Source organism: Phycodurus eques, chromosome 18, assembly GCF_024500275.1.
Source record: "Phycodurus eques isolate BA_2022a chromosome 18, UOR_Pequ_1.1, whole genome shotgun sequence".
In the NCBI taxonomy this organism is placed as follows: Eukaryota; Metazoa; Chordata; class Actinopteri; order Syngnathiformes; family Syngnathidae; genus Phycodurus; species Phycodurus eques.
Genome location: NC_084542.1, coordinates 12,007,312 through 12,020,854, shown reverse-complemented (window position 1 = coordinate 12,020,854; position 13,543 = coordinate 12,007,312). Strand labels below are relative to the sequence as shown.

Here is a 13,543-nt window from a genome sequence, read left to right as displayed (position 1 = left end):
AACAGTCAAACAGTCAAGAACTCTCTTGAGGGTTTTTTTTTTTTTTTGCCTTCTTTCTATTCATCCGAAGCGGATGCGCCGCTCGCTTCACTTCAAGATGAAATCACTTGAAAAAAAGCTCTCAGAAAAGATAATTGTTGGATTTCAACCACGCTTACGACCCCCTCCCTTTCCCCCACTTCCCCATCCAGTCGCTGGCACAAGTGAGCGCTTTGAATAATGCAAGGGGGGAAAAATAAAAATAAAACATGTCCCGCAGACAGGTTGTTTTCATGCATCGAATGCATTCTGTGGCGATGAATAGGCAGAGTGTGGAGAAGTGACGGGCTGTTTGGGCCAGAGAGTCATGTACCCAAGGTAACCTCGCGTCCTGACTCCACACCCCACTGGTCTCTAGGCGCTGATGGGCCACACACAGGCAGAGAGAGGACACTGGCTATCATGAAATTAACGCTCTATGCATTGGAATCTTTTTTCTTTTTTTTTTTTTTTTTTGAGAACGCCAGATGTCTATTTCTCTGTCGCCGTTGGCTTGTATACAACAACAAAAAAAGATTACAACCCTGAGAGACAGTGGGATATAGAGAGCTCCACAGGCTGAGGCAACTACCTTGCTGCATGAGAGCCCCAACTCCAAACCAGAAACTATTGAGCAGCGTAAAATTGTTTTCCACTATGTCCGAGTCTGGGTTGCATGGGTGCGGGTTGTACCACTCATAGGGGCTAAACCTGTAAAGGGGAGAGGACAGAGAAGCAAGTCAGTGAAATATTCCTTTCAAAAGAGCACAACAGGTTCACTGCTGTAGTCACACAAAAATGATATTATGAGGGTGGGCACTAAATCATCATAATAGAAGAGTAAAGTCTTACTTTTATGAGGGAAAAAGTCAGAATTTTACGAGGATGAAGTCATAATTTTTTTATGAGGAAAAAGTCCAAACACTGTGAGAATAAAGTCAAAACTTAACGAGAAGAGTGTGACTTTATGAGGAGAAAAAATAGTAGTGATGTTACAAGCACATCAAGGAACGATATCAGGTAAACATAGTTAAAAATATTGTTAAAGTGACACGTTTAAGTTTAAAATAATGGAAGGGATAGCTTTATGTGGTACTTGGTAACAATACAAATTACACATGGTATTACAAGACTTTTTTTCTTGTAAAAATACAACTTTATTCTTGAAACTTTATGATTTTTCTTGTAAAATTGCGCCTGATGCTGGCAATACAAATACTTTTTTTTCTTGTAAAAATATGACTATTATATATTTTTTTGTCTACAGACATTATGCTGACAAAATTAGGATTTTATTCAGATAAAGTGTTCTTGTCAAAATACAACTTCATACATAATATTGTTAGGACTTTCTTAAAGTATACTCTAAAAGATCAAATTCCAACTCTAATCTGATTACACTGTCCTTGTAACATTCTTTAAAGTGTAGAACTAATACTCATTTCCAATTAAACATACAGTAGTATAATAAATACAAAGCAAGTGTCTGTGTGTGTGTGTGTGTGCGCGCGCGCGCGAGACGCATGCAGCGCTGCGGCCTCAGGGTCAGAACTTGTGCCGAGACCAAATCATTCAGGCTTTCACCGAGATCAACTTATTGGCATTCTCAAATGCCTTCACTTTATTGTGAGAATGGATCAATAATGTGGAATAACACTGTCACTGGTGATAATGTCCCAGTGCGTGATGATCTTTGGAGCTCATTTGGATTCCCTGAGTCAGGAGCTGTCGTCTTCTATGCAGCAAGTCCACTGGCTATTACTCACGCACGCACGCACACACACACACACACACACACACACACACACGCACGCACACACACAAACAGCAAATTTTAGCTTGGACTTCTGCGGGGCTGCTTTGGCTGAGTGTCAGTGTCTTCAGGTCAGTCGTGGACATTTCTTATTAATTAGCTTCAGTGAAAGTGGCGTGGCATTAGTGTGAGGTGAATGGGTTAGTGTTAATCATCAAGGCGCTGATAGAGTTTGTGCTGAAGTGCTTGATACATGGCTTATGCAAGGTTGAGAGGCCCTTCAGGTGTTCGGAAACAACCCCTCAACACAGCAACACATCCAACTGGCAAAATTCTTCTTTCTTCTGAAAGCTTTTTTTTATAACTATATATCCATAAAACGGCCTAGTGGGCGTGACTGACATACGCCATTTTTTTTCATTAGCATTTGGGGCACTTGTGATTGGGCCCTATGAACATTTTTGCGGATAGTAACGAGTGACCGTGACCTGCTTTTGCACCTGCTCGATAGCTTAAATTGTGAATCACAAACAATTTTGTTAAGATTAATTTTCACACAGTAATAGTTTATTTTGTGAGATTTTTACTGAATTATCTTTTTTCTTTCCTTTAATAAACTACCTAATACATACACAGTATATATATTTTTTACATTTAAGGTAACTTTGTATTTTCTATTTTTTTTTTTTAACATATCTACGTTTTTTTTAACCTTCACTGTGCACAAAAGTACAATACCAGACTTTTGATGTCATTGTTTTGGTTTGCTAATAAGCAGGATTGTGCACATTTCCACGACACTCAGGTTTGGGTGCAGATCTGGATAACAGTGTCATTTGATAATAGTTGCCCCTCGCAGAGTTGCGATTCACTCCTTGCAAATTCAAAAATCCTTGAGTTGGAACTGAGCCTTCCTTAATTGGTTATAAACTCACCTATACGCCATAAAGCCCTGTCGAAGCTAAACGTATTGCTTCGGTGCCATCTTGTGGCATCCAAGAAACGATCTTGACGTAAGGGGAGGAGCTTCATTTCGACAGGCCATCGCCCTGAATAATAGAAAAGCAGTGCTTTGCCACCATTCTTTGACATCTACAGGCAATGATAAAGCTTTTTCAGGGGGCGTCAATTACTGACGGCTTTTTGCTCGTGTCGGCAGGGCTCGCTCCCGATCCGTTGCTATTCGCGAGGGAGCATTGTAATACAGTTAACATCCATTATGTGTTATTGCAATTGTTACTGTATTTTTTTAAAAACTGTTTGTACAATATTTTTGTGTAGGAGTGGAACAATGTCACTTGGCAAACGAGTCACATTTGGGATGGTTGCGCCTTGGCAAGATTGCTCTTCAAGTTCCACAGTTTCCTTCATTTTCCCCTTGAAAACCATCTTTTCGAAAATGGCCGCTGTTCCACACTATCATTTTTTCTGTCAGTGCCCTCGCAGCTGCTGATTTGCTCCAATGTCAATAAGCTCTGTTTCCTTGGAGACACAGTAACGCGAAACTGCAAGATGGCCTTGTGGCGATATACCGTATGTATGCTAACTTAAATGCAAAGTCAGTTCTTCAGGGGGATGGTTGACTGTGTTTATGTATCCGCACATAGATGGTATTATAATGCAGATCCGCAGCCCGAGGCTTCTGTGCTAAGAGCTGCATAAAAGGTGTGGGTGTAAATCTGTGCAACACGCGCTTGATTGGATTGGGTTTGTACCGCTCGCTCGGCGTCTACATGTGTATTCCGTGAACGTCGAGCTCCTCCGTATGACCTTTGCCTGAAGCCAGTCTATATTCCTGCAGACTGTGTTCGGCACGCCGATCGCCGGGAAGAAGAGGATGAGGAACACGTGGACAGGTCACCTCCACGCGCCGAGCACATGTCATATTGCGTGCAGAATGCTAAAAGGATTCTCTCGCCGCCTCCTCTGTTCTGCTTCCACAATAACGCAACAGCACTCCTTTTAACTGTCCCCTGGATTCAATTACTCCGCCTTGCTTTATAGATCTGTTGACTTGCTCTCAGGCCAAGTGAGGACTTAATGTTCAGGGTGTTAAATCGCCACTCAGTAGATTTCAAAGGTGCACTAGTTGCAACTAAAGATGCCATTTAAATCATCCACTCTCCTGGGCGGGATGACATTTTCTACTTTGAAAGAGACTTGTGATGTGAGAAAATATCATTTGTTGCTGTTAATAAAGAGAGAAATACGTTCAAGCACAGACAGCTCTGGAAGGATCCGGTGGGAGAAGAGTGTTTGTCTCCCGCTTCAGATGGGATAACGCATTCAGGCAAGGAAAGAGAAAAAAAAGATGTGTGTGTGTGTGTGTGTGTTTGTGTGTGTTGGATGTGCTTCAAAGATGTGAATCCCCAGCAGGAGACTGAAGTGTTCTGTGTTTTATTGTGCAAGACCACAATTTCATGAACTCCCAACAGTTTATTGGGAAAGAACGAAGGAGGACTGAGGCCGCATGGAAAAGGCAATGTTGCGAGAATAAAGTCCTAATATTACAAGGGAAAAGGTTATAAGGTTACAAGAATAAAACAAACAAACAAAAAAGTCAAGTTACGCAAAACAAGCTGTAATATTAGAAGAGTGAATCCGCGGGTGCTGAACCGCAAGTTTGCGGGGGTCCACTGTATTACAAAGAACAGTCGTAAGGTTACCAGAATAAACGCGAACGAGGAAAACGGTTTAAGGTTAGACGAAATAATTTGTAAGATTACGAGAACATAGTAACTCAGGTTGCCAGAATGAAGCCGTAATACTAAAAAGAATAAAGTCGTAAGGTTGCTAGAATGAAGTCGCAAACTACAAAAAAAAGTCTTAATTTGTCGTAATTTACAGAGAAAAAAGTTATAAGGTTACCAACGTAAAGTCGTAATATTACAAAGAAAAGGTCATAAGTTCACTGGAGTGAAGTGACAATATTACAACGAAAAAGGTTACACGGTTACGAAAGCAGTTGTACTATTATGAAAAAGTCGTAAGGGTACTCGAGTAAAGTCATAATATTTACAAGGAAAAATTTCATTCGGTGACCAAAATAAAGTCATATTATTACGAGACTTAATTTGTAAAGTTATAAGAAAAAGGTTTTGAAGAATAAAAGTCATAATTTTTCAAGAAAAAAAAAAATCTGCATCTCACAAGAAAAAAAAGTGCAATGTTATGAAAATAGAGCTGTAAAAGTATGAAGAAAAACCCCTAATATAAAAGGAAACATTCCTGAAGATGAGAGAATAAAGTTCAAATGTAATGAGAACAAAGTTGCATTAATACAAAAAAGTCATAACCTGTATCCTCAAATGTCTGCAACAACAAAGGTGTACTTTTATACGCCTAAACATTTTATTGTTATAAAATAACAATGTTTCCTCAGGAACTTTTTTCTCTCAGATCATTCCGTTAATACTAATACTTTTTTTTCCGCCCAAAATCACACCTTTATGCTTGTTGTATTTATTCACTGAGGAGTATCTGCAACATTTGCACAATCGACATTGTCCCAGATTATTGCGCTACTAGTCACTTTAAACTGCGTACATTCCTTAAGTCTCGGCGCCCTTTGCACGATGGTCATTCGAACTGCTCTAAGTGCTAGAGGAGTCTGCATTTTTTTGCACAATTGTCAAAAATATATATTTTTTAAAATTGTACCGGCATTACCAGATAACTAGCAACCCTTTATTGCTCAGTGAGTGTTTTTCTCAATGTCTTTATGTCTCAAAAGTGTGTCTGTTGTCGTACTAGAGCGGCTCCAATTACCGGAGACAAATTCCTTGTGTGTTTTTTGGACATACTTGGCAAAATAAAGATGATTCTGTTTCAGATTATATGCAGTGAATCCCAACACTCTTTCCTGGCAAATGATTAAAGCAAAGTGAGTTTTTGTTTTTTTAAAAAAAAATTTTTGGAGGGGGGGGTGTGTAACTATGACAGAACATGACTGCCTACCATTTAGTGAGCATTTTAAAATTTAATATAGTGCACCAAACAAGCGCTAGATTTTCTATTTTTACCGCTGTGGTTTGCAATTAAACTCATGATGCATACACAATTAGATCAAAGCACCCGGGCGGGTTTCATGAGATGAATATTAATATGATTGCATGCTCGTCACTTACCCGGCCACGGTTGCTAAATACTCAGTAACATTTGCATATTCTGAACTAACTTAGGTGACAGTTGCTGCTTTTCCTCTCGTGTGATCATTTTGCCGGTAACATTGGGCGAAATGTGCATTAAACCCCGACACCGAGACCGGGGGTTAACGCCCATTTCTCTATAAAGGTCATGCATTATGGTGGGGGGTTGTTTTGGAGGGAAAACTGTGTTTCTGCACAATATCAGCAATTTTTAAATATTTTTTGCAGCTTTCCAAGCGATGATCAAGTAGTTTCCCTTCTTTTTACCCATTTACGGCAATGAGATCAGAGTCATCAGTTATTCGTCTTGATTTTTAGCTTCAAAGGGTCCTTGACACTCCATTCAAATTGTACTTACACCAGGAGTTCTAATGTCTGCCGTCTGATGTTTTCGGCCCTGTGTATTGATTTGTTTGTGTGTTAGCACGATTACACAAAAACTACATAGTTTCTACAGTGTGGTTTGGTTTTTGATCTGAAGTGCACATTACCACCACCTACTGGACTGGAGTTGAACTGTTTAGAATTCTTTCAATTAAAAGAAATGATGACACCAAAATAACGTCTTAGAGGGTGTAAATAGTGTGACCCTTTTCTGAAAATTATAATGGCGAAGACCATCAAAATGGTTGCTTTAGCAACACTATAGTTACGGTATACAGTGAACCCCAACATATTTCTGGTTTGGCATTCACAAATTTGCCTGTTTGCAGATTTTTAATGGAACCTATCCTCCTTTATTCCCTGAAAAACTCCCCTTTTTGCTGTTTTTGTGCTTAGGCTTGAGCAATTACAGTACTGTCTGGTGGCATTTTAGTGTCAAGGAAGTATGTTGAAGTGAGTTGAGGAGTTTTCTTAAGCTAAGTTGTCCTTTCTCGCCATCTTATAGCTTCTATAGGCAATTACAAACCTTTTTAGGGGGCGTCAATTACTCGTGGATTTTTGCTATTTGCGCAATTCTCTTTGCGCTCTGACTATGACTTTTATCAAGCAGAAAATCGCAGACCTGCAAGAAAGCCAAACTGTTGTCAAGAGGGAAAAACTAAATTTGCAAAGGGCTGTAAATGAGTTTGTTTGGTATTGTTCATCTGTTTAAGCTAGGATGTACTAATTTAACGGGGATGGGGGATTCCATTGATGCTTTTTAATAGTGAAAATCAATTCCTGTATCAACACCCTTTTCCAGATCCTCACAAACATTTTTTTTACTTTGGACCACGCGTGGCGGCACGGTGGCCGTTAGAGCGTCAGCCTCACAGTTCTGAGGACCCGGGTTCAATCCCCGGCCCCGCCTGTGTGGAGTTTGCATGTTCTCCCCGTGCCTGCGTGGGTTTTCTCCGGGCACTCCGGTTTCCTCCCACATCCCAAAAACATGCATGGTTGGTGAATTGACTCCTCTAAATTGCCCGTAGGTGTGAATGTGAGTGTGAATGGTTGTTTGTTTGTGTGTGCCCTGCGATGGGCTGGCAACCAGGTCAGGGTGTACCCCGCCTTCTGCCCAAATGATAGCTGGGATGGGCTCCAGGACGCCCGCGACCCTAGTGAGGAGAAGCGGCTCAGTAAATGGATGGATGGATGGACCACGCGTTGAAAAGTTTGAAATAAGTGTTGTTTTTCGCCTAATTCCACGAACTGTATCTATCTTATTATTGACTGTTTTACTGTGTCAAAATGAGTGCTGGGAATAAGGTTGGTAATGTGTGCCACTGAGTAACATTGCGGTTTTTCCCTTATGATGCAGTTAGGAACTGATGTGATAGTTGAAAAAATTCCAGGAAACATCTTTGGGACTGAGAAAGCGAAGTGAGGTGAGAGTGAGGGGAACATGTCATGTTACCTGGCTATGACAAACAGCACACAACTGACACCCAAGCAAGCCAGCAGAATATACATCCAGATATCAGGTGAGAGAGGGTTTAGGAAGGAGAAGACCCCGGGGTTGGTGCCATTGGGCTTTCGGTACAGGATACTTATCCCAAGCGTCATGAAGGGCTTGGAGAAGTCAATGACCTTCTCTCGAACATAGGTGATGGCAAGAGGAGCGACCGCCAAGTCGACTTTCTGCAATGACACCGTAAGAGCAAAGTGGATGAGGCTGGGTCGGTGACTGCGCCAGTGAAAAAAAACAGCAGAGGAGACTAATCAAATTAGCATTTGATTTCTGTCGACAGCCAGCGGGGTCAACGTGCACAGGGGGAAGAGCCCAGCCGGAAGAGGGAAAATAATCAGGGTCATTAGTTCAGTTAGATAACAGACACTCCTTTTTATTTCTAATGGAAATAACAGCTTACGGTTTATGTTTGAACTTTCCTAAATGGTGTCGCAGGTGAGTCAGAAAGGCAACAATCTTGGAATTAGATTTATCTGACAGGAAGGAGAGCTTCTTCCACAGATGAAAAAAAAAATGTAATTAGAACGTCAGTCTTGATTGTGGAGTTAGCATTTTCTTATGGTTTTTGATTAAAGGAGCTGCAAAAAAAAAATCTTTCGTTGGTTGCCTTAGTATCAGAACATTGAGCAATGTTTATGCAGGATCTCTCGGCTAACCAAGTAGCAGGTTATAAAAACATACAATCAAAGAAATACATATGGTACCTCTATAATTCAGAAATATCATTACTTTAGTCTGAAGACCTTTAACAGGAAACAATTTGTTAAAAATGTATACATATTATAAATTACGTAAAAGCTGTGCTCACATGACTTAACAGTTACAACGGTAACAGACTCCAGGGCGTAAAAAAATATAAGCGCTGTCCTGGCTAGTCCGCTAATATTCCTCCATCCATCCATTTTGGTACAAATGGTACAATTATCACCGATTGCTGCTTAAATTTGTTTGTCTCGCGTGTAGTTGAAGAAACCGGAGACTCACATGGTCCATGAGCTCGCGCACCATGCCGTTCCACTGGCCCGTGCTCTCATCCAGGGCGCCGTACTTGCCGTCTTCAACCAGCCGGACATCGTACTGGAAGCCCAAGATGCCAGAAAGCTCCCTCAGCAGGTCGATGCAATAACCCTCGAAGCGGTCGTTCCCGTACAAAGGTTTGTCCGACTTCTTAAACATGACATACGGCTCCTCCTGTCGAGGGCGGCGACGTGAAGAAAAGGTCAGCTTGTGAAATTTTGTATGGCTCTCACTGTTATTTATAGCCAACGTAGTCTACCAGTATGGTGGATACACGCAGAGATTTGTTAGCCAGCGAGTCAGTGATGTTGGACGTCTTGCTTTTGTGAGTCTCAGACATATTCAGACCGCTCGGAGGATCCCAAGTCCCGATCTGTGGAGACAGCTCAGCATCACACTTCATCTCGTCCGGTCAGTGTACTCTCACAAGAATGCAGTCAGAAATGGTACTAAATGTTTGGACAATATTACATTATGTGAGCATCACTCTCTGTGGGAAATGTGTGTTCTGTTAAGTGGAGACCGTGGAGTACGATCCTGCAGTGTTCAGCGCTAAGGCACAGCAACTGGCTAAGCACACATTTATTTTACAAATTTCTCGCCGTGTTATCCTAAAAACGTTACAATACATCAGCAATGATAACTATGCTCAACCATTGAGTGACCAGCAGTGGTTTCAACTCTGTATGCTTGGAAGCCCGCCGGACTACAAGGTAGTACTTGGTCAGGTGGCTATAGCTAGTAGTTAAAGTAGTGTTCTGTAAATTAACTGTCTGTTGTACTAGAGCGGCTCCAACTACCGGAGACAAATTCCTTGTGTGTTTTGGACATACTTGGCAAATAAAGATGATTCTGATTCTGATTACTATGCAGTGGGAAAGAGGAAAAACCTGCTGTGCTGAAAACGCTACACGTTAAAAAATCAACAGTACATAACTAGGGTTAGAGTATTTGAGTAAGTCATATGACCATAACACTCTGTTCACCCATTCATTTTCTATTGCATTTCTCTTTATTAAAGGATATCTCTAATGCTGTGAACACTGCATAGTTCTGGACATAAATATGATGTCTGCATTAAAAAAATACCCCCCCCCCAACATAGACTTAACAGTAATTTTAGGCTTGCTTTCTGATTAAATATTTGATTTACGGTCAGATTCTGGCCTGTACACATTTTGGTCGAAAGCGACACATCAGCCTGCAGCGGAAGGCGCGGACATATTATTTTTATTAAACTAGTACGCGTTTTGTGGTGCAATTCCTGCCTATTTTGGAAGTCTAGATATTTATTTACAGACAATAAGTGAAAATAGTGAGGTTAAGATACATTTGAGTAGGCTTGTTTTTATTAAAATCAATCGCTATAACGCATCATTGCAGAAGAAAAGCTGCACATGAGGCAAGTCCGTGCACATTCATGCAGCTATGCGGCGTATTTGCTCTCCAATTCTGTCTCTGATGTCACCCCAAGACAGCGGTGTATTGATTTTGGCGATGAAAAAGGGGCACTCCCAGGGAAATCATTTTTTACTGATTGCTATTACTGGAAATGACTAACAGTTTCAGTTTTCTGACCAAAAAATACATAAAGATAATTTTTTTTTTAGTGATATATCGGCCATCTGGAGGCTATAAGTCCTTAAAGCTCATGGGTAAACTGGACCCTATCCCAGCTGACTTTGGCCGAGAGGCAGGTTCCGCATTGCCAGCCAAATTGCAGCAATACAGACAAACAACGATTCGCACTTGCATTCACAATTATGGGCAATGTATTGTCTTCAGTGACCGAACATGCATTTTTTTGGAATGTGTGAGGAAGCTGGAGAACCCAGAGAAAATCCACGTATGCATACGGAGAACCCAGAACCTCTCAAGAGGATATTGCATATTTTGTACAATTCTGTTCAACATCCATGCAGCAGACAGTTAAACTGCAATAACGCACCTTTTCCAGGCCTTCCTCCTTCAGGCTGATGACATCCAAGTCGAAATCCGTCCTAAGTCCGTTGGTCTTGTTGAAGAGAACGCGGCCGGTCAGGCCATCCCAATGAGCCTATAAACATAATGTTGATAATGATAATGAAAATCCTCAGCCTCTCAGCGCAGCCGTTCCATCAAGCTGAACCGCCGTCTTTCTCCACAATATCAATCTAACCTCTAACCACCTCATTTTATTTCCGAATCACGCACTGCACCGAGCTTTCTCCTCTCGCTGTCTGCCGCAGTAATTTAGCGGGAGACGGCGAAGCTGCTAAAAGCGAGAAAACAGTGACGAGTTCATCATGCGTGCCTGCCGCAAGTTTCACTTTGAAGCAACAGACGGGCCTGGAGAGCCTGAGTAGCATGGTGAGAAGACGGGGTTGGGGGGGGGGGGGGGGGGGTAGTGTGCCAGTATTACTAACGGGACATTGATGATCATGAAAATTACCTGCAATGATAACATCCCCAGAATGAAAGAGCAGCAAGAACAAAGCGAGCAAGCTGCTGACCCGCATTAGAATGAAGACGCTTTGATATCGACATGGATGGAGATACACGCTGAAGAAAGAAAGGTAATGGAGATGTTTAAGATGTATTCACCGGTTCTTTTAGACAGAAAATGAGGGTCTACACAATCAGTGATTCCGCACGTTAGCCCGCTTTCATCAAAGTGACACGGCTCAGCAGTTAGCAGGTCAAAGGTGGACGACGCGCTACAGTACCTCTTTGATGAGGCCGATGAAGCGCCCCCCGAAGCGCCAAGGCTTGTGGCGATTACACTGCAGGGAGCTGACGGTGATCTGCTGCGACTGCTGGACCGCCACCGCCACCACGTGCACGGCGTCGTACATCAGGGCCGCGTCCGTCTGCAAGCGGGAAGGGGATAATGTGAGGCTCTCGCGGTGGCTTCGGAGGTGATTTTGCATCGGGTCGGAGCGGGGCAGTGCCCCGCCAGATCCAGGAGATGGAGCTGTGGTGAAAATAGCTTGTGATGTCTTTTAGAAAATCGTGATTCAATCTGAAATTAATGTCTCACCCTGTGATGAATTTTGACATGGTCATGAAATCATGACCCACACTGATAGAAGCAAAAGTCTGTATTATTCCAAAATAAAATCTGTGAGATAGAAAACTAAAAGTTTTAACCCTCCCAAAGGATTTTCAAAACACATGTTCTAACACAGTGCAAATGTATTTGAACACACAAAAACAAATTGTAAGGGTAAAATGTATAGAAAATACTGTTTTGTACATAGTGTCTGTGTATGCGGATCTGCCTTTAAGAGGCGGGGCCTGGCGGGGTGGCGATCGACCTCAATGAGTGCCTGGGCGTGAGCTGTAGTCGACAGCAGCTCCTGCATGAGTGTGGTCAATGTGTGTGTGAGTGTCTATGTGTTTTGTTTATGTGTTGTGTGTTTTGCTGCATTGAATAAATGGCTACAATAGCTTCTAGTGCATTACAATAGACGTGCATACTGTAAACAAACAACAACAAAAACAGCCCTTAAAAAATGCAACATAGCAGAGGCATAAGTACTGTATGTGTATATTCAGTAAATGTGAATACACATAACTACACAAACACATTCAAGAACTAAAGTATAAATAAAATAAAGTAAAATTAACCCGATTCAAAATTGCACAATATCTAATGACACTGTAGGTCTGCATTGAGCACAAATTAAGAAGGAACATGAAAACCGCATTTTAAAAAGTCATGTAAAAGTAATCAAAATTAAATAAGACTGCACAAAATGAGACATTTTACATCACTGAGCACAAACTGAGGGGAAACACTAATAGGTCTATAAAACAGTGCATCATTTTCACTCGAGAAGTTTTTTCCAAGCTACGTGCAGGAAGGTAAACATGCAGTGCGTAACTACCTTTTATTGTGTCTGTCTGACTATGTTGCTGCCGGCTGTACCTGTCCTTTCTCTGTTGTGTGGGGCAGCAGATCTCTCACCCCTGGGGGGGCGTGTGTTTATTTTAGTACTAATAGGCTTTGGGCCAAAACTTAAAAAACTGTCCCACAAATTCTGTCCACCAAGCACCAAGAAACAAAACAACAAAAGCAATTATAATTATCTACTGTACAATATCTTGCTATACCTAGTCACGAGCTTGTTCAGTTTTACAATGAATCACATATTAGTTTAGTGCACTGCTTTTGAGAGAAAAATTCAAACTAAAAACGCACAATGGACTGTAAGAGAAAGTACTGCGGTATTTCTTTTTTCCTCTATGAAAACATCTTGCATTTTATGCCTTTGTACGATCATTGGAACAATAGTGTGTGTGAGTGAACACTGTTTAAAAAAAATAAAAATAAAGTCAACACAGTGTCTGATCATGTAGGTAAAATTTCCAGAACACTGTTCGCAGCAACGAGAAAGCTTTAGCAGGGAGAGTCTCTGGCCTGTCGCCGTGGAAACTAATGACTCCTGATGGGTGTTCCATTCTCCCAGAGAGACGGCAGTGTAAGCCAGGCGACCAGTCCAGATGGGAGGACTCTGGGTGGTACACTCCATGTTACAGCCAAAGTACAGTACATTACAAAGGGATAAAATACACTGAAAAGCGCTATTGATTACCATCCACAATACACCGCTGAACTACTGTATCTACTCCCCCCGCCCCCCCCCCCCCCCCCCCCCAAAAAGAAAGATAATAAACACTTTACCCTACCCTAATATATTATTAAATACATACTTTCACCCACGTCTAGTAATT

At 41.7% G+C, this 13,543-nt stretch overlaps 1 protein-coding gene across 4 annotated transcripts in view; it reads right to left on the bottom strand.

Annotated features, from left to right (window-relative positions):
* LOC133416798 (glutamate receptor ionotropic, kainate 2) overlaps positions 1 to 13,543 on the bottom strand; it is an 83,241-nt gene that overhangs the window by 17,334 nt on the left and 52,364 nt on the right. For all 4 annotated transcript variants that reach the window (XM_061704006.1, XM_061704003.1, XM_061704004.1 and 1 more), the window contains 6 exons: positions 11,533 to 11,676; positions 10,776 to 10,883; positions 9,087 to 9,200; positions 8,795 to 9,001; positions 7,757 to 7,980; positions 611 to 729 (listed from right to left, as the gene is read on the bottom strand). In XM_061704006.1, coding sequence (XP_061559990.1) covers positions 611 to 729; positions 7,757 to 7,980; positions 8,795 to 9,001; positions 9,087 to 9,200; positions 10,776 to 10,883; positions 11,533 to 11,676 — 916 coding nt within the window. The remainder of the gene's footprint in view (positions 1 to 610; positions 730 to 7,756; positions 7,981 to 8,794; positions 9,002 to 9,086; positions 9,201 to 10,775; positions 10,884 to 11,532; positions 11,677 to 13,543) is intronic.